This window comes from Piliocolobus tephrosceles, chromosome 7, assembly GCF_002776525.5.
Source record: "Piliocolobus tephrosceles isolate RC106 chromosome 7, ASM277652v3, whole genome shotgun sequence".
Classification (NCBI taxonomy): domain Eukaryota; kingdom Metazoa; phylum Chordata; class Mammalia; order Primates; family Cercopithecidae; genus Piliocolobus; species Piliocolobus tephrosceles.
The window spans coordinates 72474220-72502177 of NC_045440.1; the positions used below are offsets into that span (position 1 = coordinate 72474220).

Genomic DNA, 27958 nt, shown 5'->3' on the forward strand with positions numbered 1-27958 from the left:
TTTAATAAAATTAAGATTAAAATATAGCAACTTTTTAGATGGCAATAAATCAAAGCAATTCATGTTATCTTTTTTAAAATACTAAGAAAATAATTCAGGTATAAGTCATGAAAATACAGATGTGTTGACTAAAACCTATCCCCTCTAAGTTTTTTTAAGGGTATAATAATTGTGATTTTGCCAGCAATCTAGGTTTAGTAAATGAGCCTCTGCTATAGACCTTGGAACTTTATGCTCAGTCTGGTTGCCTTCCTGATTGCTAAGTCTCTCTAAATTAGAGCAAGCAATTTCTCTTTGTTTTACCTAATATTTGAAAATGGCAAAAAAAAAAAAAAAAAAAAAAAAAATCCCCTGGGTCACTGAAAATTATCCTTTCATTCCAGCCGCCTGTTTCAAGTCAGTCAAAACATTCCAGACTTCAAAAGGAGGCTCTGCCTTCTTAGGCCATTTTGGTGTCCCTCTATGGTTGGCCTAGGAGGGATCGGTTATTTGGATAAATTAATTTCTGGAGCCTGCTGGCCTTCTAGAAGACCTCAGTGTCTGACTGCAAATTAGTTCTACTGAACATGAAGAAATCCCTGGACAGGCTAGAAGAAATAAATGGTGATAAAATCTAATACTACAATGTTTGTAATGTGATTTTATTCTGCTATGTGGCTTGTAAGCACAGTTAATGTTGAATTAAATATTTTAAATTTTTAATAAAGGGCATGAGAGCAGAAAATCAGATCAGTATCCAAGTCATAGCAGAAAAGGCTAAAAGCCAACTTTAAAATAAAACTTCCAGCAGGAACCTTTTATGAGAACAAACAATAATGTCCCAGTTTTTTCCACAATCAACTATGTATTTACATTACAGATACAAATCCCCTCATTGGCCACCCCCTCCGCTGAGGCAGGAAGTCATGCAGTTGAATTATGCTTTAGCTGGGCCTGTGAAGAAACTGCTAGGCAGTCCCTGAGCACTGCCCTGTACAAGTGCCTTAGGAGAGCTTATCCTTAAGGAAGAGAAGTCGAGAGCCAAAACTAACAAACAGGGCCCCTCAAGCGGAACAATGGCCCAGAAAACTCAGCAAAAAAGAAAATAAACTTCATTGGCAGTTTGTTTTTGACTGTTAAGAGCTTAACTACAACTCTATCAAGATTTTTAAGAAGGTAAGAAATTTCACACATACTGCATTCTCACAGCTGCTTGAGAGTTTATAGTGCAAATGTATCATCTTGTCTTGCCACGTCTAATCCACTTTGGGAGATACTTGTATCTTTTCTTTCCAAAGTAAACAGAATCACACCTCTGAGAAAGAGATGAAGAACACTTCCTCTCCCCACCTTCACACCCCCAGGGCCAGAGTTCAGCTTGAGTGAGCTGATCTAGCTCCTCATCAACTTGTGCTAAGGCTATCGAAGCACTTAAAACAGTTGAGATAATGAAGATCAGAAATAAAGACTAACGCTGTGACTTTTTTTTACATTCAAAAATACATACACGTAAAATAACCTAAAATACAGTATTCTCAAGACTTAAAAAAAGTTAACACATGTCATTTTAAAACTTACATAAGGAATTGCAATTATATTATCTTTGTAGTTAGCTGCAAGTATATTCTGGTTCCCAAAGTACCATGAATCTCAACAGGTAATTAAATTTGACAGTTAAAACTAAAATGTTTATCACAAGACTGGACACAATAGGTTAAGTATTGTTCCAATCCTACACTTGGGTCTGCTCTTTTAAAAAAAAAAAAAAAAAAACTTTATTTTTTTCTAACTCAAATTAAGCCAGCATTACTTAGAATTGAATCAAAGAGAAGACACATAGTATGACTAATAATAGATGGAAATGAACAATATAAGTAGATATATGTAGTAAATTAATAATAAGAGCATCAATAAATACTGAGAACAAAAACTACAAAAATGGCTGAATATAATGTTTTCAGTCATATCTCAAATCTGTCCTCAATACCACTCACATTTCAGTGACATGGAATTAAGGGTAAGATCATGATATTTGTGAGTTTCATTTTAATTTAACTGAGATACTCATAGTCTAATTTTTTGAAAAATTTGGAACTACATGTGGGAAATGATATATATGCATCTGTAGATTCACTACAGAAATGTCTAAAAATATAATGCATGGAAATGCATGCATCTATTAACCAGAGAAATCCCTGTAGAATTCTCTTCTATAAAACTTTAAATGGTGAAACAGGGTCTCTTAACATACATTTTTGGGGAGCTATTAATCTTATTTTTTTTTCTTTTTCTTTATTATACTTTTAGTTCTAGGGTACATGTGCACAACATGCAGGTTTGTTACACATGTATACATGTGCCATGTTGGTTTGCTGCACCCATTAACTCGTCATTTACATTAGGTATATCTCCTAATGCTATCCCTCCCCTCTCCCCCCCCATTAACATATATTTTCAAACCATCAAAATCTAAACATACTTCTTTTTCCCCCAAATGTCAAAAATGTTAAGTGAATTGCTTTACAAACCATAAGTCAGTGGTTCCCAAGCATTTCACAGGCACAACTCTGTTACGCTTTTCTCTTAAGGCTGCACACGTTTTCAAAGGTTTTTATTACTTAGTCACCAAGTAATCAGTTAGATAGCCCATTTTAAGTTCAGATTTATAACTGTCAATCTGAGCTTCTATTAGAAAGATAATAAAAGAAAAAGAAAAGAAAAGAAACAGGATAAGCTCCTTGAGTTAATTTATGACAAACTAAAGCTTATAAAGCTTATTGCTTAATCATGGATCATATGTCATTTTGCTAAATATTAAGAAGAATTAAGGGACTTTACTACATTATGGGGCTCATAGAGGGCTTGAAAACTAGCATGGAAATATCAAAAGTATCTATAATCTGTATGTGCTTTATGTGAAGCTTTCTGGAAAAATATAGCAAGGTTTCTTAAAAATTATATGCTAAGCCCAAAGGAACAGCAGAGAGCATTATGTATTTTGCCTTCTTAAATATGGAAAAACCACCTTGATCCTTATAGACCCACTTACTCTCTTTCATTAAGCACTAGGTAATAAATCATGAATTCACTAACTCTCAGCAGTGGAAAGGATTTTAGAAGTAATCCAGTTCCACCTTATTTTCTAGGCAGGAGTCTCTAACAGATTATCACCGAGCAGTAATGAGCTAAAGCTGTATATGTAAAGTGCTTAGAATGGTCTCTGCTACATAGTAAGTGCCTAATATACGTTCTTTATTTTCTGTAGTAATAGGCACTGGACATATCCAAAGAAATAGAACTAATCTCTCCCAAGAAAATCAGCTGATTTAACTTCTTGTAACTTGCAGTCCTTAAGGACTGTTAGTGGTTTAATGACTTAAAAATATATAATGTATGGAAAATTCTGCTATCAATACAAACTTTTTTTTTGAGACAGGATCTCTGTGTCACCCAGGCTGGAGTGCAGTGGTGTGATCACAGCTTACTACAGCCTTGACCTCCAGGGCTCAAGTGCTCCTCCCACAGCCTCCCAAGTAGCTGAGACTCCAGGCCCATGCCACCACACCTGGCTAATGTTTTTATTTTTTGTAGACAGTGGTCTCACTATGCTGCCCAGGCTGGCCTTGAACTTCTGGGTTCAAGCTATCCTCCCACCTTAGCTTCCCAAATGGCTGGGATTACAGGTATGGACCACTGTACCTGACCTCAAGCAAATTTTTTGGCAACAACTTGAAAGGATTCTAGAAACAAGTTAATATGCAATTCTATTATATTTTCATTTTGTAGTAAAATACGCTTATGTTAAAAATTTTCATTATAGTATTAGAAACTTGTTTTTCTACGTTTACAAGTGCCTTTAGTATTTATTATCTTTTCTCATGTTTTAAGGTGAGTGAGAACATTACAAGAATTTTGGGCCTAGTCTTCCAAAGTAATATAAAATTCTATTCAGCTCTTTTTTTTTTTTTTTTAATTTTTTTTTTTGAGACGGAGTCTCACTCTGTCGCCCAGGCTGGAGTGCAGTGGCACTGTATCTTGGCTCACTGCAAGAGAATGGTATGAACCTCCCAGGTTCATACCATTCTCCTGCCTCAGCCTCCCGAGTAGCTGGGACTACAGGTGCCTGCCACCACACCCAGCTAATTTTTTGTATTTTTAGTAGAGACGGGGTTTCACTGTGTTAGCCAGGATGGTTTCAATCTCCTGACCTCGTGATCCACCCGCCTCGGCCTCCCAACGTGCTGGGATTACAGGCGTGAGCCACCGCGCCCGGCCAAAAATCTATTCAGCTTTCATTGGCAGTGAAGGTGAAAGCCACTAACCTCAGTTACAACTACAGCAAATCAATCACCTTTGTCCCAAAAAGTTAATGTAATTTTCAAAGGACTCTAATGCTCAAAGCAATGAGAAGTTCACCATAGAATCTCATTGCACACTTGTGTGAATTACCCCTGTTATTTCTCTTGCTGCCATTACTAATGGTTCTGTGAATTATAGTCCCCATTCAATGTCATAAATAGATCATATGTTCATTTGAAAATTTTCACTGGCTACAATTTTGTTTTAAGATGGCAGCCTGGCTCACAGTTTAAATTCCAAATGAGTGAGAAAGATGTATATCAATTTTGAGATACCATATTTTAGAAAATTTTCCTAGGGCAAACAGAAAGAAAATCATTTTTTTTTTAAGGCTAGATAAAATAAAATGAAATTGATGAAGTTAAAATACAGATCTAATTTTGTTAGTCCATACTAAATAGTGAGTACACTTCTTTTCCCAAGTAATTTGGAAGCTGAGCAAACAACTAATTCTAATCTGTAATATAACACATTTAACAAATGAACTTTAATAAAAGCCAACTTTATGAATGAAATTTATAAGTTATTTGAGTTCCATTTAATCACCAACAGCTTCTATTTTGAGAACACAAATGGTCAACGCAGGCATAACTAACCAAATAGAAACATTTTTCAGATACATAATTTCACACACAAAATATTTTTGAACTCATTTAAAGGTAACCTTCCCAATTTACCAGATGAGGCCAGGTAATCATGGTATTGTGTTAATGTTTCACAGAAACTTAGGCAAACACATCACTAAAAATCACCAATGTGAGCACTGAGAATGAATAAAGTAAAACGTGTACTCGGTCATTTTTCCTTATGACAGAAAAACCTAATTTTTGTAAATAGAAATTAGAAATGTTATATTAAATAATCAATCCCAAACCCAGCATTCATTTTTAGACTTGTAAAATATGACTAGTATTAAAGTTAATACCTGAATATGCAAAGCATAAAATTTCATTCTTGAAAAACATCCCTGCAATAGCTATACTTTGAAAGAAATACAACAGCCTCATTAAAGAAAGAAATCATCACATACTATATACTTTGCCAAATGTTTTTGATATAATAAAAATTTGAGCATTTCTAAACATCAAAATAAATTACCATGAATTCTGGAATCCCTGAATGGAATTTTAGTTTATACCTGAATTAAACAATCACAAGAATGGGTGAATGAATGTCATCCATTGCAATATTTGTATGGCCCAATACAATGATCTCTGGCATCCCTTTGGACTATAGATAGCATATTTCAAAATGAAAAAAAAAAACAATTAAATAAAATCAATAATTTTAAAAAAAGTTTCTTTTCCCTTCTAACTTACAGAAAGAAGGAAAAAATATTAAGGAGGACACAGGAAGTATTGTTTTTGTTTTGGAATACAACCTGGAATAAAACACACACATTTGTTGTCTTTTGAGATATGCTCTTAATAAACATGTACAGTTTGTATGTTACTACATTGCTGACTAAAGGCATCATGATTGTCTTTGGATCCTCACAACCATTCTGAGATACCCAGTACTGAAATATGATCCTCATTTTGGAGATGAAGATGGGGGCTCAGAGATGATCAGAGACTTGCACACACTTGGGCAGCAGCTGAGTCAGGGCTCCAACACTAGCCTTCTGTTGCCTGACAAACCCACGCTCCCTCCTCTGCCCTCACAGGTATGCGCTGAATTAACGTGGTAAGAATGTAAGTTCAGTTACTGTTTTATTGATACAAGATGGGAGTACAAAGTCAGAGAGTTGCATGAAATCAAAATTTAAAAAAAAAAATGAGAATGTGAGTCTAAGTTATGTTGTTTGAATTTGGGAGACCACTTAAGGAAATTTCATGAATTCCTTTGAAATATAAACATTAATTGATCTAATTTAATCTAGTGGAGTACCTTAGAAAAATTTCTTCAGGGAATAGAATTTATTTGCACAAAGCACATGAAATTTTTGGTATGCGATTGTTAACATATTTTGCCCACCTAATTTCATGTATTCATGTACATAAGTTAAATTAATCTATATTATTAACTTCTTTATAATCCTGTTTTTATAAAGCAACATTTATAAAATTAACCTCATCCCCAAATTATCAAAAATTTTCAATTAATGGAGTTCAAGTTAATGATGTTTAATAGCAGTGGTGTTTGTTTTTAAGACACCGCTTACCTTCATGAAACCTGGCAGAGCAAAAAAACCTCTAAGCTTGATCCTGGCCTGTTTCCAAAGGTGCTTGTGTGCCCTGGAGACAAGTAGGGGCTAAAGCTGCCACACTAGCAGGCCTGAAGATCTTTTTCTGTTTACAAAACCTTGGCTCCAGGCAATTGTACTTATTCACTCATTCAACCAAAACATTTTGCACATGGATGTGCAAAATAGTGAAATAGTGAGTGTCAGAGGGAGGGTGGTTGTTTCTTTTGCATATTCTCTGCCCTCAAGCAGCTCATGGCCTAGAAGGCAAACAGACTTTTAAGTTTGGGTGAACAATACAAGCTAGAATAAAATATATGCTAATTAGCAGTTCAAAGCATTTATTGTGTGAAGAATTAAGATAATGTTTCAGAAGAGCAGATAAAGATAAATAAATTGACATCTGAATGTACCCAGTCTACAAAAACAGCCAGTGATAGATTCTGCATAAAACAGAATAGGAGAAAGAAGAGTCATATTAATTATACCTATCTAATTACATATATTTATATAATTAGTTATATATAGCATATATGCTATTTTAATATAATTAATTATATTCATGATCAAGCTTCACTTTGCTTCAAAAATACTGATTATCAATTTTAATGGAAAAATAGGTTGATAAGATCCGTGTATTAGTTATCTATCACTGTGTAACAGATTCATTATCTCACACAATTTTTGAGGGGCAGAACTCTGGGAGCAGTTTAGCTGGGTGGTACTAGCTCAGGGACTCATGAGAACATTTCTTGGCTGTCTGCTGGGGCTGCGGTCATCTGAAGGCTTAACTGAGGCTGCAGGATCTGCTTGTAAGATGGCTCACTCCCAAGGTTGTTGTGGAAGGCTCCAGTCCCTGGCTACATGTGCCCCTCCACAGGGATGCCTGAGCGTCCTCGCAACATAGCAGCTGGCTTCCCCCAGAGTGAGTGATCCAGTAGAGAGCAGGGAGAAAACCATAGGGGCCTTTGTGATCTAGTGTCCACAGTGGCCACTGTCACTTCTGCTATTTTTTTCCTCCCTGTTAGAATTGAGTCACTAAGTCCAGACCACACTCAAGGAGAAGGTTCATCCAAAGGGCCCCTTACGAGGCTCCATCTCTTAAAGGGAGGAGTAGCAAATAATTTGTGAACATATTTTAAAATCACCAAAAGCACATCCTAGGAATGGGATACAAAATGTAGAAGTACTTATTTATCACTATTCTAGGCATGTTTTAAAATTAATCACAGGAACATTGTATATTATATTAGACATAAATAAAATTATGGATGCACAGAAATGTGGACATCAAAGAATCATTATCACATTAGAGCCAACATAAAGATCTACGGGTTCTACAACAAGATTCATTGGCTGATGGATGAAGAAGACTGGGGGGAAAAAAAAAGAGAAGCAGGATTTAGAAATATAGAAATGTATCACACTAGGGTTCAAATGCAATCCTGGAACTATGGAACTGGATCGCTGAACTGAATACTTGAGTTCACACAGATGCTTGACTTTGATGATTGGTCTTCCTGCCCGTCCCTTGGTGACCACCACACATTTATTTTGTGATGCAAAGACTTTATAACTTCAGTTAATCCAATACAATAAGGACACCAGTCAAATCATACTGTGTTAAAATCAGAAGAGATCTTCTCCCAAATTTTCCATTTTACAAATAAAGAAAATGAGGCCCAGAGAGAGTAAACAGTCATATTCAAGATGTCAGGGCTAGCATGACAGGAATAAAATGAGAAATCTTGAAAGGAGAGGGCGCACAACTGTAGACCCACCTTGCATGTAGGGATAGTCATCCCTGGGTATCTGTGGAGGACTGGTTCCAAAACTCTCACAGATAGCAAAATCCTTGGATTCCCCAGCCCCTTAAGTTGGCCCACTTTATTCACAAGTTCTGCATCCCATCCACAGATAGGAAGGGCTGACTGGGGTAACAACAGAACAATGCATGGATCCTCCTTTTATCTACATACATGAACATTATCCTGGGACTCTGTTCCATATGTCTATGGCAACTTTCATGCCACGTCTGCAGAGGTGAATGCATGTGATAGAGATTTTCTGGCCCTGGAAGCCTATAATATTTCCTATCTGGTCCTTTATAGAATAAGTTAATTGTATTACTGCTATACCGAAATGGCTTTCTTATTGTAGCTCACACTTCTGGTGATTACCAGATTTCTTTTTCTTTTAAGTATTTAAACCACCCACCCTAGCCCTTGCCCCCTGCCCCACACACACATAAAAAACAAAGTCCTAAAGTCTGTGGCTTTTATTCAGAAAGAGAGATCCACATGCCACGATTGCTAGCTGCTCACCGACACCAGTTCATAGTTCTTTAAACTCTCAGACTCCTGCATGTTAAGAGTTCCAGATCAGAGGCAGCCAGGGGCAATGAGTCTCAATGGTTAGGGCCCCTCTTTCCTTTCTTTCCAGCATCAGCCACAAGCAATTTTCATCTTTGTCACACTCCATCTGTTTGGTGCATATGGACCAAGTGAGCTACACCAGAACACAAGATGTTGGCCAGCTCAGATAAACAAACATTTACTGAGTGCACGTAGAGGGCTTGACATTGTGTTTGGCCCTGGAAATATAAACATGTCACTGTCCTGGCTCTGGAGTAATTTTCCTGTCAAGGTTTTATTTTTTACTGAAAATACCCAACTGCTAATACAACCTGGTGCCCAATGTGAACTTTGACGTCCAGTCTTTTTGAAACTCAGATCACATTCTATCCTGGGCTCCTTTACTGTGCCCAAGCCAGCCTTGCCTGTTCAAATGAAAAAATTTGCCTAATTCCTTCCAGCATGGTCTGATGTTCCAAGTCATAACCTCATCTTAACCCTGTGAATGTCTGTCCGTTACATCAAAGTTAACAGATAGTACCTCATTCCCCCCGTCAAATACATTTTAATTAAATAATGACTAGTGAGGCCATCCCAGCTCAAATTTGAACCCAAGAAGTTGGGGCCCAGAATCTGTGCTCTCATTAATGGTATGTCTTTCGTACATTATTTTTAATCACACAATCATGCAAGAAAGGTATTATGCCTAATTTACAAATGAGAAAGAACTGAGGCTTGGAAAGGCAAAACCAACTTGCCCAAGTACAGAGCTAAGACTGAAGCAGATGTGTCTGACTTGAAATGTCTTGCCCTTTCCAAAAAAATGCTTCACTGGCCTTGACGCTAGTGGCTGTATATACTGTTTTCCAGTATACAAAGTGCTTTGGCATATGGTATCTTTATTTCTTCATCCTGGGGACCCAGCAATATAGATCTGCTATCTCTACTGGTAAAAAACAAAATTGAGGCATAGAAATTGAAATGACTTTCATGAAGTTATTTATTGAAAGAATTCTTAGAATAAACTGTGACTCAGAACCAGGAATTCTGAATCCACGTCAAGATTCTCTTCACTATGCCTAACTGCCTTCCCAAGTTCAAGTTATTATCTATTTGCCGAGTACCCACCACATCCAAAAAGACTACGCCAACTCTAGGCCTTATTGCTTCATGCCAAAAACGCAAATCATCATTGCTATCAGATAGATAAACAGAAAGATGAAAAATTAGTATACTAGAGATATAGCATTTAACTGATAGTTGTTAAAAAACCTTAAGTATTGGAAAATAATTATATATTCATTATTAGCTTTGCCATCATATAGTTAGATTATAGGTGATGGCATATCAACGGTTAAATCTCCCCATCTGTAAAATGATGAGATAGGATCAGATATGTGCTTTCAAACTGGTACTTCAGTGATCTCAACCTGGGAGTTTTCTGAAGGTCCATCCCAACAGCCAATTATTGGGTGGTCTGCCCAGCCCCTCCTCTGGGAACTGTGGTGTTTCTGCTGCAGTGACCTGCTCTATCAAGCACAGGATCACAATGCATTCAGGACCAGTCAGAGGTTTTCTTCCTGCATGGTGGATGACCCAGTAATATATAAACCATGGTGGTTAGCCAGCACTGTGCAAGGGGAACAGAGAAAGCCAGTCTATAAACAAAAAGAGGACTGAATAAAACATGCAGGAAAAAAGAAAAAAAAATTACCTGAATTCCCCAGATGCCCTCTTTCTTAAGACTCTCCTTTTGTTTGCTTATGCCAGTTCATGATAAGTTCCATTACTTGCAACCACATAAACTAGTTATTCAAGGTGCTGAGACAGGAGGGGGATAGGCAGGCAAAAAGATAAGTGTTTAGGCCCCACACTCTTATTCATTTCTGTTATGGGTTGAATTGTATCTCTCCAGAAACAATAAGTGGAAATCCTAATCCCCACTATCTGTGAATGTGACTTTATTTGGAAAGAGAGTCTTTACAAGACGTAATGAAATTAAGATGAGGTCATTAAGATGGGCCCTAATCCAATATCACTGGTGTCTTTATAAGAAGACATGGAGAGGCACAGATGTAAGAGGGGCGAAGGCCATGTGACAATATAGGCAGAGATTGAAGTGCTGCAGCTACAAGTCCTAGAAAGCCAAGGATGGCTGGCACACTCCCAGAAGCTAAGGAAGGATTCCCCTCCAGGTTCCAGAGGGAGCATGGCCCTGCTAACATGTTGAATTTGGACTTCTAGCCTCTAGAACTGTGCAGCAATGAATTTCTGTTGTTTAAAGCCACCCACTTTGTGGTGCTTTGTTACAGAAGTTCTAAGAAAAGAATGTAGGCTTCTAATAAAGATGCTCTGCTTTAAAAAATGAAATTGTAAATCTCTGGATTCCATGGTTTTATAATTAAGTTATCTAAAAGTTTCACTTATATAAAATCTCACTTGGGTTGAAGCTGAATAAATGAAACGCTGATTTAGCATAAAAGTTCCCAGTTAATTTCACTTCTACACATGTATTATACTCGTATAACTACTTTTAGTAACTTCTGCTAAAGAGTGGGTTTCTTTCTATTAAAAAATAAATAATTAATTTTTCCAGGTTGGTTAAAAGTCACCTTTTATTTCTAGAATCTCCAAGTACAGGATTAAGGTACATAGATGTTTTATTTAATAGTTTTCTTGCAAAACCCAGCATCTCAGCAAAAGCTGGTCTTAGCACTTCAAATTTATCATAACTTAAAGGAGGTTACAGTTATGAGAGTACAATGGAGCCCTAAAATAAAATTATTCCAAGAAGATCTAGAATATCATCATCTAAAATTTTTGAAAGAAAAGTAAATTAAGTATCTACCATTTATAACAAAATGCTCCTTTTAGAGTCTTAGGAGACCTAATTCCACCCCACAATGCATGAGCTGACATCATCATGATCAACTATATGCAGGGTTGGTGTTTATAATACTGGATGCAAGTGTGATGGTCACATTTTTAAAATTGTATTGTAGACTTGCAGGCGGCCAGATAATTTTTTATTCGTGGTCACATTTTTCTAGAGATGTTTCCAATAAAAAGTACATTAGAGTTATGTTGTACTTTTCACTTTTCCAATAACATTTGAATACATGATCCCACTTGACCAACACAATTGTGATTTTAAATCAGAGAAGGCAAATATTATCATCTCTGTTTTATAGCAGAAGAGACTGATGCTTATAAATCTGCCCCAGGTCATACAGCTAGTAAAAGGTAAAATCAGGTCTTATGACTTCACATCTAAAATGTAGTTTCCAAAACACTAGGCTCTCTATTTGATTCAGACACAAGTTTTGGGTTATCGAGTGGTAGGTTTTTAACTGCAGCCCTCACAACTTCATAAGGAAAATAGAATGATTTATTTTTAAAATTCACTTTAAAAAAAGTTAGTAGGTTCTGGTTTTTTTTGTTTTGTTTTGTTTTGTTTTTATCTTGACATGATTTCTTTCTAGAAATCCTTGTAACCTAAAGAAGCTGAAAGAAGTGGTTATAGCTCTGCTGTTTGATGCTTGTGTTTCCAGTGTTTACCTTGGATGGGGACAATACCACTAAGGTGTCAGCGGTTTCACTGCTGTGGCTGCTGAGAGAGTGGAACTGTGCTCATCCAGATGGGAACCCCTCAGAGGCAAATAGAAGAGTGGCAAGATCATGACAGAAATGATGTGAAAGCCCACAAACCTCCTCCTCTCCATGATGTCCTCATGAAGTGAAGAGACAAGTGGATAGAACTTACAAAATCACACGTGTTACTGCTGCTTCTTAAATACAGGAGACACACAAGCAGAACCTTCCAGAATTAGAAAGGTGGATTTTCTGATTTAACACTTCTACTCAGGGTCATAGGATCAAAATAAGAAGTAGCTTCACCTCTGCCCATGGTATTTCATCATAGGATAGACATATTTCCAAAGCTCTGCTAGGGTCAAGAGGCTACAAGATAGGAATATTGCACTTTTCAATGTTCATACGATTAGCTATTTCCCCTTCCTCAAGTATCATCAGTCCCCTCAGAATTTTTAGCTTCAAATCTCACAGTGACAGTGGTAGCACCAAGATGAAGAACGAACACACCCTTGGAATGAACACATCCTTGTTTAAGGGTTTCCCTGCACTACCACCCTCCCATCCACTGAAAGCACAGGGAAGCTCCTCTTAGCCTTTCCCACAGAGGGAGAGACTCTCTAGGCTCAACAGACATCATGGAGCCAAAAGTACACTGGTAGCTATTGTCAGCCTCCTCCTCAGCCCAGAGCTCTGAGCTGAAAGAAAGACATGAAGAGGCAACGCCACCTTCTCTTTCGATCTTGTCATATATGTATCTATGGAGTAGAGAAAGAACCATTGAGACTTGAGAAAGAATTGTTGTTTACAACGGCAATAAAGATTCATAATATGATACTAATAAGAGCACATGCTGAGAGTTACAAATATGCTTTGTAAGCTGGCATTGTGTGAAAAAACTTTCAAGAAGTATTATTTTGTCTTTAATATCATCTTTCTGACAAGATCAAAAGTCTGATTCCTTTGATCAGAAATATGCTTATGGAGGCAAGTATTTCAGCCTTACTGGAAAAGGTACAATCCAGAATACACCATTAGTAGGTGTAATTCTGTGAGCAAAGAGCTACAGAGTGTAAGAAAGAAGTATAAAATAATAAAACTGGAAAGGACCATAGGTTATATGGATTTTACTTTTCCCATTTTACAGATGCAAAAATCAAGGTTCCCAGAGAAGTACTTGGAGTAGATTTAATATATTTTTAGAATATATCATGGACACAATGGATACAACTCATCCATAAAAAGGAATAACCTACGGACACATGCAACATCACTGATTACCCTCACAGACATGGTCCTAAGTGAAGGAAGCCAGAAACACACTGACAATTCCACTTGCATGAACTTTTAGAACAGGCAAAACTGAGGAAAAGTGGAAACAATTAGAACAGAGGTTGCCTGTAGGGTCAGAGGGTGAGTATTGGGGAGGTACTGAGGGTGAAGGGTCCAAGAGGGCTTTCTGGGAAGATGGAGATGCTCCAATTTATGACACAAGGTGTAGGTTACACAGCTACATCCATTTGTCAAAATGGGGCAGTTAAGATTTGTGCCTTGTAATCCATATACATCTTATCTTAGAAAACTGTAAAGAAAAACAGCAATCTTTTGGTGGTGGTGTGATGACCAGGTGGGGGGAAGATGGAATGAGAATGGCAGAATGCTGTTAACTGTTGAAGTGGGCACAGGGGTTTTTTACTCTAAATATGACTGAAATGTTTTGTGACATAAACTTGTGAAAGATGAATGTGATGAGCAAGGGAATGTTCAATCATGTTTGGAAGTGTGAGCACTTTGGATACTGGTCAAGGACTCCTTTCGATTCCTTAAGGAGACAGGGCCTTGGCTGTGTGGCCCAGGCTGGAGTACAGTAGCACAACCACCTTTAAATTCTTTACATTCTTGAGTTACCTTAATGTTTTTAGCTACGTTCTACATCCTCTTCCCATCTTGAGCCTCTCTCCCCACCTTCCTAAAGGAAAGGAGAAACCTGAGAGCCAAAGGAAGCCCGAGGAGCCCACCCAAGGCCTCACACGAAGGCCTCTGAAGAGATTGTGACCCCTCCTGGCTGAGCAGGCAGCTGCCAAATTGCCAGGACAGAGTCTCCAATCAGTGCCACACAGTGTTTGCCCGTGAGAAATACCCCTTCCTTGTTCTGCACCTCTGAGATAGCCAAATACCTTTCAAGGTTGAAAATGCTTCATTCTCACATAACAAAAACAGGAGAAAATGAGACGCAATTATGTTGCCCTCTCACGTATCTTTCATTATGATGGCCAAATAAATTCTTTTAATCTTTACATTTTTTACCTATTTGTTATTTTAGTCTCAAATCTTACTTAATGTCTTCTATCTTAAATTCTGCCTTAAATTAGAATTTGCATAATACAAGGTATCAAAAGAAACATTATTGGCAGCATTTCTTTGCAGTTGTTATTAAATTAGTTGGTGATTCTCCAATGTATCAACTTGCCTCCATCTAGGGAGCAGAGTTCATAAAAGGTGGCAGTAAGAAGTTATTAATGAGTTTATTTTTCATTATTTTTATATGAACTACAAAAGTATTTTAACCTAATAAATTCAAATATCACAGACCCATCATAGGAGTTTAAACAAACAAACAAATGAATTAAACGGGTTGAGTTCGTTTTCTGTTTCGGGTAAAAGCTACATGATACAAAGTGATCTCAAAGTGCTTTACGTGAATTATCTCACAAGTTGACCTAGAAGATCCATAAAATACACTCGATAATTATATACAGCGTGACTGCAAAGATACCTTGATAGCACTTGACCATTTGTTATTAAAATTCCCATCCATTAGCAGTCCCGGCTTATTGCATAACACCAATAGGTCTTGTAAAACACATATTTACAGGAACCACAACAGTGTTACTAAAGATCATGCTTCGGGCTTGGAGTAATTCTACTGTGAACAAAGCTGAGCTATGAAATCACAGATTAGAAAGCATCTTATCTGGTCAGGGGACTTACAATGCAAAGTCACGGATGCCGCCCCAAATGTTGGTATGGAAATTTTCCAAGAAAACAACTTTAACTTACTGAAGTATGCTTTTATAAAATTAAAATTCATTGAATTATTCAAGTTCTAAATAACTCAAAGGTTATTTGTAAGATGACCCCTAATTCGGAATATTCATTTATGAACCAAAGGTAGCTTTCTTTCTTCCTGATACAAACCAGTAGAAAATCTGTGAACCCTTTCTCTGCTGCTCACAACAACAAACAAAGTATAACCTAAAGCTCTCTTATTTTAAAGCCCATTCAATAGTTCATCAAACTGTGAAACTTCTTCACTAAACACCTGTTTTGAAAACACACACACACACAGGTATATTCATAAAACAAATACATATAAAACAATAAAAAAATTGACATTAATTTAAGTTTTATGAAGCAAATATATGCTTTCTCTGAGGCAAAGAAACCATAAGCCTAAAAATTATCTTATGCATATTGGGATAATTACATAATACTAAAGGTTAGGTTTTTCCACTATGGCTCTACTTTTGATAACTGATACCTCTGAGGAAAGATATAAATTAGGTTAGGCTGATGAAATAGTGTACTACTTAATTCATAACCTTCAAAATCATTAAAAATTGGTACATTGGTACAGAGCTTTTGACAATTTTCCAGATACTCAGGTTACAATAAAAATGCCATGATGATTTTAAAAGTAATAACTCTTTCCTTAGGACTGACATTCTGTTTACTTACAGACTGTCCATTTATCCCGCGGGGGTCTTCCATTGAAGACTTCTTCTGAATTATGTATGGGCTATTAGCTACACACTTCTTCAAAGGGTTCCAACACCCCTGCACCTGTGAACAACAGAGCATCACGCAGCTGTATTAATTGTGTGGCATGAAATTCAGAGCTGGCCTTCACATCTGCAGCTTTCCATTTACCAGCATGTATACACAAGTCAAGAACACTTACCTTCACTGAATGAGTCTTTAAAATAAATATTATGGGCTCACTGTTTATCACAATTTACATGAGCCAAATGTGGCCAAATTATAGCTCAGTTGTGTCTGCTGTCAGCAGCTGCAGCCCAAGGAAAGAAAGGATGGTAGGGTGGCAGGGGGAGCAGCTAAATATCCTTCCGCACACATTATTTTTGAGCCAGCAGTACAAGAGCTTTTTTTCTTCTCTTCTTTTTTTTTTTATTTTTGAATTTAGTTTCTCCATGCTATCTATCAACGTCAGCTGCACCACAATGCAAAGAGGAAATACTAACAAAGAAATATGATTGTAGTCTGAACAAAGATGAAAGAGAAAAAGCTAGAGTTGAGTGTTTTACCCTTAGGGCAAGGATATTATACTATTTCTTAGCAAGTTTACATTTGGTCACAGTTTCATGGATGATCAAGTCTGTACCTTCAGACTCAACACCTTCAGGAAGAATGGGTTTGGGGGATGCTTCAAAACATGTACAGTAATTGTGGCATTTTCAAATATATTCTACATGTAGCTATCTTAAAATATATATATATATATATATAGCAATTTAAATGCCACTCTAATTTCCTAACTTTCAGAATTAATTTTTGTGCTCATGCTCAAATGAGGTACTCAAAAGATACTCTCAGGCTTTTTGCTTGAGCTTGGCAACTGAGCAATTATTCTACCTCTCACATAAACACTAATGCAGCACATGTAATTTTAAGCAAAAAGTAAAATGCAATCTTAGTATTACCAAGATAAAATTACACAACAGAGAACATGTAGTAGTGTAACTTCAGTATCACTTTTTCTAAAAGTACTTGAATTTCTGCATGCTCACATATTAGGAAAGCTACTATAGTGGAAGTCAAGAGATTTCAATTCAGGTTCTGACTCTGCCGCTAAACAGCTGAATGATCTCATGTGAATAACATAGACTATCTGAACCTCAGTATTTTCGTCTGGAAAATGAGAAATTTTAACTGAGCATCTTGCAGCTTTATATTTTACACAACTATTTCATATTTTATAATATAATGAGTCTATGTATTTATAATTTTCAGGTAAAATATTCCAAGCATGGTTTATTTAAGAAGTAATTTTGAAGTCCTAGGAGAATTGTCCCTTGTTTGTTTTGCTCAATATTATCAATGCTGCAAATGTATGCCCAATCCACTGTCAACATAAAATTGGTGCTTTTTGGCCAACATAAAACATAAATAACTAGATTCTTAAAATTTAAAGAAGCCATATTAAAGCACTATAGTTTTGTAATTTTAACAAGAAACAATTCCATAATGTCAAGTTGTGACTAAATAAAAATCATATGAATGTATTGATGCTATGTCACACCAAGAAAATATAACACTTTATTCTGAATTGTACTCAACTGCAGAACAGAATCTTAAAATTCAACAGCATTGCTTTTAGAGGATTCCTTGCATAATTAGGGAAGAGCTATTACAGAATATCCTAGACTGTTTTCATTGCTTAAGTTACTCTCAGGAGGCACATTAACTGTTCCAGGCACCAAGGTGGGATTTTAAAATAATGATAATAATCCTACCTTACATTGGTAAAATGCCTTACAGTTTACCAAGTGCTTTCACACAAATTGCCCACAGTGCACCTATATGGGGTAAGACAAAGCCCAGTCTCATTCCTCACAGAAGGGAGCAGGTCTAAGACAAAGCCCCCTCTGATTTCCCATAAATTCCCATCCTCTCCATACCTGTCCTGTGAACAAGTTTCAATCAAAATCTGTACATTTGATATTCCAGGATTATTTCCCATGTGTTTCTTTCCCATATTTCCATACTGAACTTACTGAACAGTTTAAGGTATTAAGAATGGTCAAGTTACATGAGCATGAAAGGTATTTCATTTGTAATTTTATTTCTGCTGAAGATGAAACTATTCTGTACTAAATTTCATGTTTGTTATTGTTTCCTGGGCTAAAAAGAAAAGACAGATTATTGAGAAGTCAAAACAGTCAGCATTCATTGACTTCAGGTAGATGCCTCCAGTAAAAAAGACTACTACTCAAAAATCAAAAAATCACAGTGAGCCATGGACTTTATTTACAAATCCTCCAGTGCTTGCTAAATCAGTATAGTTGTTTCCAGATTTCTACATGTCAATCCAAACCATGAAATATATGACATGACTGGGTCTACTGATATTTAGGAGCCTGGCTCTGGTAAACCTTTAATTCCCTTGCTGGACTTGATCTTTCATGGTTTATAAATAAGCCTGTCTCCATAATAGCATTCATCTAGTGGAACTGCAATTATTTCTCTACCTGTCTCCCCCACTAGACTATAGCTCCAAGAGAGAGAGAACCATGCCTTACTCTCTGGTTCTAGTCACATATGGCACTCATTAAATACTCTGAATGAATGAATAAAATGAATGAATGAATGTTATTGATAGATGACAACTTTTGAATACTTGTAAACTCTGAGCTAGAAATAAATAGGCAGTTAAATAGTGGTGCTATCATTCAATCAACTAGAAAGCATCCACCAAATTTCTGGTCCTGAACTTTATTTCAAGTATTCAAGTATCCTAAGAAACAGGCTCAAGCAAATCTGGTGACTTGATGTTTATCTATCCACCTACCTGCCTGCCTACCTACACACATAGAGAGTAACTAGTCATATAACTAACTGTATAGACCTACACATAAACATTTATGGAGGTGAACTTAGAGGTGAACTTCTTAGAGGCTTTGTGTAAACCTAGGAGTGGTTTCTAGGAAAGGAGTAGAAGACTATCCAGGTAGGCTAATCTAGGTATAGATTAGGTAGGGGGACACACTGATGGAGGATTAGTGGGATGACATTTGTTTGGGGAGATGTGTGGAGTACCAGAGGCAGGTGCCTTGGTGTCAGAGGTGCCCCTACAGACAGATGCCATAAGTGTGGTAGCCATTACCAATTCATAGACCATCCCCAACACCTTGTAAAAGCAGGAAACTGGGTTAATCACTCACTTGTGCATCTACCCAAAATGGCCAAATCCTTTACTTACCCACTTTTGAGTCAACTATGGTGGTACCTCCCAGAGGAGGAGTGCCCCTTGGAGTTGTACACAGTGGAATCCTACCCATCTATTGACCCCTGAAGTGAAATTTTCCTTCAGAAAGAGGCAAGGACTAAGAGGCATCTAGGGCCCTGTCTACCAAGTCTAACATTCTGGGTTAGCTATTCACCCTAAGCACAGAGGAAAAGCCTCTTCCTGAAATGTACTGCATCAACTCCTTAAGTAGAAAAAAAGGGTCAACTGAAAAAAAATTGAGGAACAGCTGCACGGTGTTAGGCTGGAGATGCATTTAATGATAGCCTGACTCTCCATATTTTGTAGCTGTATGAGGCCATCTAAGTAGAGCAGAAAGTGGCATGCAGCCCCTTCCATGGCCACCACAACCCATAGGAAACAGGATAGGGGCACCCACAGCTCCAGGTCGTAGAGTGCCTGACTGGCATTCACAGTACCAAGCCAGATGCTTGCATGGGCATCTGTTGCTGAGCAGAATCGGCAGGTGGCATGAGGAACAGCAGAAGGCCTCTCAGACAACAAGGAAACAGGAGTGATGGCCACATTTGAATTGATTTTTTCAACACCTTGGGGAACTATGCCTTCTTCAATCCTACCCTCAAAGAAACCCAGCTAGGGAAAGTGGAGCAGGAGAACTCAGTCATGGTCTTTGCTGACCATGAACGAAGGGGATGTTTTAGAAAGCAAGATTTTGGACTGTTAATGAAAAGCTAATTTTGTTAGGTAGCCTCACCTGATACAGGAATAATGGAAGTTTTAGGAAGTGTCTTATATTTGCCACTCTAGGGAGAGTGGAGTGGAAAGGAGTTGAAATCAGTGTACACATCCTAGCAAATGAACGATGACAATAAATGTTAGATTTAGATACTGATCTAACAGACTCTGCAGAAAAACACTAAATTGAGACTATAATCTGACAAACACTTGCAATCATACAAAATCCCCCTTGGGGGCCCAGAAGCCTTAGGAAGTTGGGCCACTGGTGATGACATTGTAATTATAAGAGTTCTGATAAGAGTTCAGAGGTACATATTTGGAAGTGATATTTTATGCCCTATTGCAATCCATAGGCCTATTAATTTTCAAAATACAGAATAGCTTTAAACACAGAAACTTTAAAGTACATAAAATAAAATCTATTCTGTGCATTCCTGCTATAATTTAAACTCTCCCTGGGCTGCCAATCTTTCTTCCCAATTCTACAAACAGCCCCTACTCCTTAGAAAAGAAAAAAAATATGCAAGAGAGCTCTGAGCCTAAAGTTTTCCCAGGTTCAGTTAAATCCATATTCACCCTATACAGACACATCATTCTTATTCTCTCCATCAGCCAAAGCCAGACAGTTGACAAAATAAGCAATAGCACCCCATTTTACAGGTAAACCTTATCTTATTTTTATTTTAGTTCTCGCTCATAACAAACATCCTGGCTATTTTCAGAACAAAAGATTAGGAGAAGAAAAGTTGGACAAAGTGTAGATTATCCTGACATGAAGCAGACAGAGAAAGGGTCAAGCCAGGCAGGCCATTGGGACAGACTTCCCAGGTTGAAGAAAAATAGGGTGGGGGTGGGAGTGGGGGGTAATATGCTTGGGAAGAAAACAATATTTATGTTTTGTTTTATACTTGACATGTATTTTAATTTTTCCTGCTGATTTTGAAAAATGGGTTAGATTTTAGATGCCATATTTTTCATCTCTAATGAACCAGAGACCCATCAGATACTGGTAATAACTTGTGGCTCCTTGGATGAAAGAATATTTTCATTACAACACACCATCTCTTTACTCTTTGCCTTCTCACCAAGTGTTGAGTTTTCTAACATTCCTGAGAAGCAGAAGGAAACTAGTGGCTGAACATTGCTTTATAGAAAAGAAAAGGGCTATTCTGAAATAAGTCCCCAGAAGACTACAACTACAGATTGAATAAACATATCAAATCAAGGGGTTTCTAAGAAAATTTACAAACAGAAGCCTGCAGTGAAATGAACCGTTGGATAAATGACCTCCAGAGCCCTACTCAACTCACTACTTCATGGCTCCAGAAGCCACAAGGTGCCATGTCTGTCACCTCTTCTGTGCTTTCTTCGCCTTCCTAAGGAATTTGGTTATATCAAAGAAACAGAGATTGGGCATACTCAGATGAATCAGACTCAGAAACCATATGCTCATCAGTCTTTCAAACAGTAAAAAGGGGTACATCCCAACCATTGAAGCTGTTAATGAAAAACAAGTTGGTCTCTACCTTGGTGAAAGTCTTGGTGAAAGTCTTAGTGAAAGTCTTGGTGAAAGTCTTAGTTGTAGATGTGGTTTCTACCGAAGTAAATGTGCACACCAATATCTTTTTATAGGTTTTCCACTCGTTTACTGGTACTGCTGATTTAAAGTTTTAAGGGTGAAGCCTGTTTATGAAGAATAGACAGGCTTCAAAGTAAATATGATCAGATTTCTGCTTCTACCGTATGTGACTTCCTTCTAACTTCAGATGAAAAATGCAAGGTAAGTAGAAAGTCAAATGAACTGATCCTTATTGGAATGATGACATGCTTATTTGGTAAGCAAAACTGAATTCAAACTATATTTTCAAGAACATTAAACTACAAATTATTTTAATACAGTACTTACTATGTGAACAACTTTAAGAAAACTCTAAATAAGTAATGATTGATTATTATTGATGGCACACCCATAAGGGATTTGAGAAACAGTGATATGTACACAGCTCGAGAACCACAGTCCTATGAGGCCTGTATGTAATGAGGAAATTCAAGCAACCAAAAGAAAATCATCTAAAACATAATCTAATTGCACATAAGAAGCTTTGCAATTTTACTAGGGTGGTATATTGATTCTGCTGCATCCACTGAATTTAGGGCATTGCTAGTCTTCTTCAAATGTTGTTTTGATACAATATATCACAGAAACAGTTTCTCAGTCTACTAAGTCCATAGGATCAGTCTTACAATAACAAGCTGCAGAACAACTGGCAGCAAGCAAAACTGGCTCCACTCAGTTGTTATTTTTGCTGCTGTCCAAATTAATGACTACACTTAAATGATGAATTTTCTTACTCTATTCAAAAGGAGAAGAGATACAAAATATCTACTCCTTTACTTTTTTTAAACTTTAAGTTTAGGGCTATATGTACAGATTTGTTACACAGATAAATTTGTGTCATTGGGGTTTGTTGTACTTATTTCATCATCCAGGTATTAAGCCTAGAACCCATCAGTCATTTTTCCTGATCCTCTCCCTCCTACCACCCTCCACCCTCCAACAGACCCCAGTGTGTGTTGTTCCCCTTTATGTGTCCATGTGTTCTTATCATTCAGCACCCACTTACAAGTGAGAACATGCACTATTTGGTTTTCTGTTCCTGCCTTAGTTTGCTAAATATAATGGCCTCCAGCTTCATCCATGTTCTTGCAAAGGATGTGACCTTATTCTTTTCTTGGCTGCATAGTATTCCATGGTGTATATGTGTGTATATGTACCACATTTGCTTTATCCAGTCTACCATTGATGGGCATTTAAGTTGTTTTCATATCTTTGCTATTGTAAATAGTGCTGCACTGAACATATACGTGCATGTGTCTTTAAAATAGAATGATTTACATTCTTTTGGGTATATTCCCAGTAATGAGATTCCTGAGTCAAACGGTATTTCTGTTTTTCAGTCTCTGAGGAATTGCCACACTGTCTTCCACAACGGTTGGACTCATTTACATTCCCACCAAGTATAAGCATTCCTTTTTCTCTGCAACCTCACCAGCATTTGTTATTTTTTGACTTTTTAATAATAACCATCTGACTGGTATGTGATGGTGTCTCATTGTGGTTTTGATTTGCATTTCTCTAATGATCAGTGATGTTGAGCTCTTCTTCATATGATTTTTGGCTACATGTATGTCTTTGGAAAGTGTCTGTTCATGTCTTTTGCCCACTTTTTAATGGGGTTGTTTGTTTTTTTCTTGTAAATTTGTTTAAGTTCCTTGTAGATGCTGGATATTAGACCTTTGTCAGATTCATAGTTTGCAGAAATTTTTTCCCATTCTGTAGATTGTCTCTTCACTCTGTTGATAGTTTCCTTTATTGTGCAGAAGCTCTTTATATCCCACTTGTCAATTCTTGCTTTTGTTGCAATTGCTTTTGGTGTCTTCCTCATGAAATCTTTGCCCATTCATATGTCCAGAATGGTGTTGCCTAGGATGTCTTCCAGGGTTTTTATAGTTTTGGGTTTTATATTTATCCTTTAGTTTTACCTAGAAAGATCTACCACCAAATACCTCCTGATATGTTAAAAAATATACCACAACAACTTGTCCCTGATGGAAAGCAAACAGTGGTTACCTGGAGCAGAGGTTGGGGGGTGATGAACTGCAGAGTGGCCTGAGGGAACTTTTTGGGGTATTGAAAGTATACTGTATCTCAATGGTGGTGTTTACATGGGTGTATATATTTGTCAAAACTCATTGAGCTATAAGCTTAACAAAGTTGAGTTTTAAAAATATGCCACAACTTACATTCCTATAAGTTATCAACCTTTTTTTCCCCAGTACCATCAAGGAAGTGAGAAACTGAAGTTTAGTTTCTGATAGATGGTGACTGCCTTCTTCACTGGGCATAATATCTATCCCTTGCCCCTCCAAATTAAACATGATGTTAGTGCTGATCTTTGCTTAGTTGTTTTTCCACCAATATCCTTCTCAAATGCAGGTGAGATTTATTTCTACTTGATTAAATTATATAGTTCAACCTCCAACAATATTCATTCTTAGGTGCAGAAATGAAGAAGGGGCTGAAAAACATACCCTTGCTTTAAGAGATGAGGATTAGGAAACATATAATATTCTTTAATATTAAGATCCAATTGATATTTCAGTAATTGATTTGATCCCACAGGATTAATTTTCTTTTAGCATTTAAATCAGGAATGAGAAAATAAATGCCCTCTTGCTCTACTCCAACACCCATCTCCAACCTGTGGCAACCACAATTCAAGTTTAGCAAAGCAATTTCCTCATTTCCTGGATGCTGACTCTTACTTTTCATTGCTTCTTGACCAAAATAAGGATTGCCTGATGGAATCAGACTGCAGGACTGCAGTCTCAGGGGCCAAAAAACCAAAAATCAAAAGACAGTAATGGAGAACGCATTAAGCTGTCAGAAAAGAGGCACTGATTCAGGGTTTCTTTGAATTTTACTCTTTCCTTGAAACCAAAGGGCAACTCACATTAGAGCAAAGCTAGAAAGGTTCAAGAAATCAGTCTCTCCTCAATACTATAAGAAGAGTTAATGGGTGGCATAATGTGATGGAAATATACATGGCAAAGGATGTTGTGATGGGGTCACAGAAGGAAGTCAGGGAATCCAAATTTCTATCTAGGGCAGGAATCATCTGAAACATCCTTGGCAGATAGCCAATCCGCTTCTGCATGAATACTTCTGGGAAAAGAAACTCACCTCCTGAAAGCTTCTGAAAGACGAACCTGCCAGCTCTGAACAAGTTTGTTAGGCCATCTGGTCCAGCGCTGGAAAGTTTAGTCTTTAGGAGGCTTTTCCTTATACTAATCTGAAATAGAATCATCGAAGCTCTCTTCTCTAAGGTCAATTTTTCTTCTGCATCAACACAATATTTCAAAATCCTCCTATACAAAATGATCCTTGAAATACTTGAAGATTACAATCTTTCCTAAAGGCTCTGCTCTCTAGGATTGAAACCTGACTGTACATCTTTTTAAAATGAGTTACTTACTTAACTTTCTGATTCCCATCCACAGGACCTGCCTGTTGGCCAATGACCTCTGGATCTGAACACCATTGGCACTTACTGAGCTTAGGGATACTCAAATTCTTCTGCAAATGGCCTATTTTCAAGTCATAATTCCTCTGTTCTATATTTGGGAAACTGATACATTTCTGTGAAATTCTCATCTCGCTAGTTTCTGCCTATCAGTCAAGCTCACTCAGATTCTCTTTGACTCATGATTCCGTAAGCCAACGACAGGGATATCCATTCCAGTCTTGTGTAATATGCCAACCTAAAAACCATCATTTTAGCTTTCTTCTTTCAAGTCACAGATAGAAATGATGAATGAGAGAAAGCTAAAAGCAGAGCCAGTCTGGATGAGTCAAAGGGTAGACTGAAAACTTGGTGCAGGAGGGTACGGATTTAAGTCTGTAACTCTGGCACTTATCAACTCTATAATCTTGGAAATATTAACCAGTCTGAACCTGTTTTTTTCATCAGTACAATGGCATTAATGCCATCTAATAGAATGGAAAACAATGACGATGCACCCTACACATAGCACATGCTCAATAAATAAGTGTGAATGGATGATAAGCACTTCATAAAGGATAAAAGGTCATAAAACCATAATACAATATACTTAGTTGTCTACTTTTTATATCCATAAAAAATAGCTAGCTCATGTAAGTCAATTTTCTAAGAAAAATTAGACACTTCTAGGCATTGCATTTCAGGTTACTAAGATAACAATTAGTAAATCAATACCGTTATTGTAACACCTCTCTCTCTAATTATCTTGTGTAACATCTCAACTTTTTTTTATAGGCTAAATCATTCCACTACTAGATTTTTAGATTTTTTTCATAGTTCTTATTTTGTTCCTTTTTTTTTTTTTTTTTTTTTTTTGAGAGGGAGTCTCGCTCTGTTGCCCAGGCCAGAGTGCAGTGGCACAATCTCGGCTCACCGCAAGCTCTGCCTCCTGGGTTCACCCCATTCTCCTGCCTCAGCCTCCCTAGTAGCTGGGACTACAGGCGCCCGCCACCACGCCCAGCTAATTTTTTGTATTTTTAGTAGAGAGGAGGTTTCATCATGTTAGCCAGGACGGTCTAGATCTCCTGACCTCGTGATCCGCCGCCTACCTCGGCCTCCCAAAGTGTTGGGATTACAGGTGTGAGCCACTGCACCCGGTCTTTGTTCCCTATCTCAATTGGCACTTCTCTCTGCCTTCACAGATTCCAAATGGTGACACAAGTTACACGTTGCTCTCTCTTGGGCAGGGAACAGGTCTAATTTAGTTTCATTTTGACTGACATCTATCCCTGCTCAAATCTAACCTCACCTACCCTCCCAGCACATCAGTGTCTACCCTAGGCCTCTCCTGCTCACCTGCAGCTACCCCAGATCACTCCCAGATGCCCCTAGTGCCAACAACTCTCCACCTGGCCAATGCCCCTTCCACCCAGAGTCCTACATGATCTCCAAGTCTCATTCAGGCTGCTCCTCCAGGAAGCCTTGCACACCTCTTTTTTCCCCATCTGAGCACCGGTCACATTGGATCACAATTGTCCACCAGACTACTTGCTCTTTCAGTGCAGAAACCATTTTTATCCATGTAACAAAATATCTGATACAATACATATTTTCCAATAGTGGCTGAATGAACAACTCAAAGGAGAGATCCAGGACATTGAGGGTACTGGTGTTTCTGAACAAAATGGAAGAATGCCTTCATTGACCAACATGGACATCCTGCTCTTATATTATTCCTGTACTTTGCACTCGTAGCCAGGATCCTCTGTGCTTAGTAGACACTGTCTACCAATTTTTTTTTTTTTTTTTTGAGATGAAGTCTCGCACTGTCGCCCAGGCTGGACTGCAGTGGTGCCGTCTTGGTTCACTGCAACCGCCACCTCCCTGGTTCAGACAATTCCCCTGCCTCAGCCTCCCGAGTAGCTGGGATTACAGGCGCCTGCCACCACGCTCGGGTAATTTTTGTGTATTTTTAGTAGAGACGGGGCTTCACCATTTTGGCCAGACTGGTCTCGAACTCCTGACCTCAGGCAATCTGCCCTTCTCGTCCTCCCAAAGTGCTGGGATTACAAGCCTGAGCCACCGCCCCCAGCTCGATTATTTTGAATATATAATTCACACTTCATGACAGATTTCAGTCACTCTCCCACTGGAATTTTTTAAAGAAACCTTCAGTTTTATGAGATGATTTACCTACCTAGCATTAGTCTTGCTACCACAACAACAAAAGTCTGGTGGGCATTGATTAATATAAAGGAAACGATGAAAAGTGTTTACACAGCAGGCATTATTCCCACCCACCCGTCCCCAACCCTCATGAAAGGTAAAGCAGAGATCTTGTTTATTTTTCCTTGCTTTCCTAATTATTAATTCTCCGAAATAATAATTCTCCGAAAGCAGAAATAATAATTCTCCGAAAGTAGACCCCTCCAATTCATCTCTACGTCTTTTAACTCGCCTCTTTGACTTGGACCAGTCAAACCACTTTTGGCCAAAGGAAAGACCTGGGCCAGAAAGCGCTAAAACTAAATATCTGCCTGCCCGGGCTGCCCTCCAAATGTTTCCCATTACGGGAGCTTCGAGCGCATGCACATGTCTAAGACGGCAATCACAACATCAAATCAGGCAAGGAGGACCCTCCCCTCCGTCCCCCGACGCCCCATTCAGTTACTACTTCCCCAAA

The 27958-nt window shown here is 37.8% G+C and overlaps 1 protein-coding gene across 4 annotated transcripts in view; it reads right to left on the reverse strand.

The window, feature by feature from the left end:
* The window catches only part of EYA1 (EYA transcriptional coactivator and phosphatase 1), a 350164-nt gene that overhangs the window by 321487 nt on the left and 719 nt on the right, over positions 1-27958 (reverse strand). For all 4 annotated transcript variants that reach the window (XM_031935953.1, XM_031935951.1, XM_023184055.3 and 1 more), the window contains exon 2: positions 16207-16311. In XM_031935953.1, coding sequence (XP_031791813.1) covers positions 16207-16239 — 33 coding nt within the window. In that variant the 5' untranslated portion in view covers positions 16240-16311. The remainder of the gene's footprint in view (positions 1-16206; positions 16312-27958) is intronic.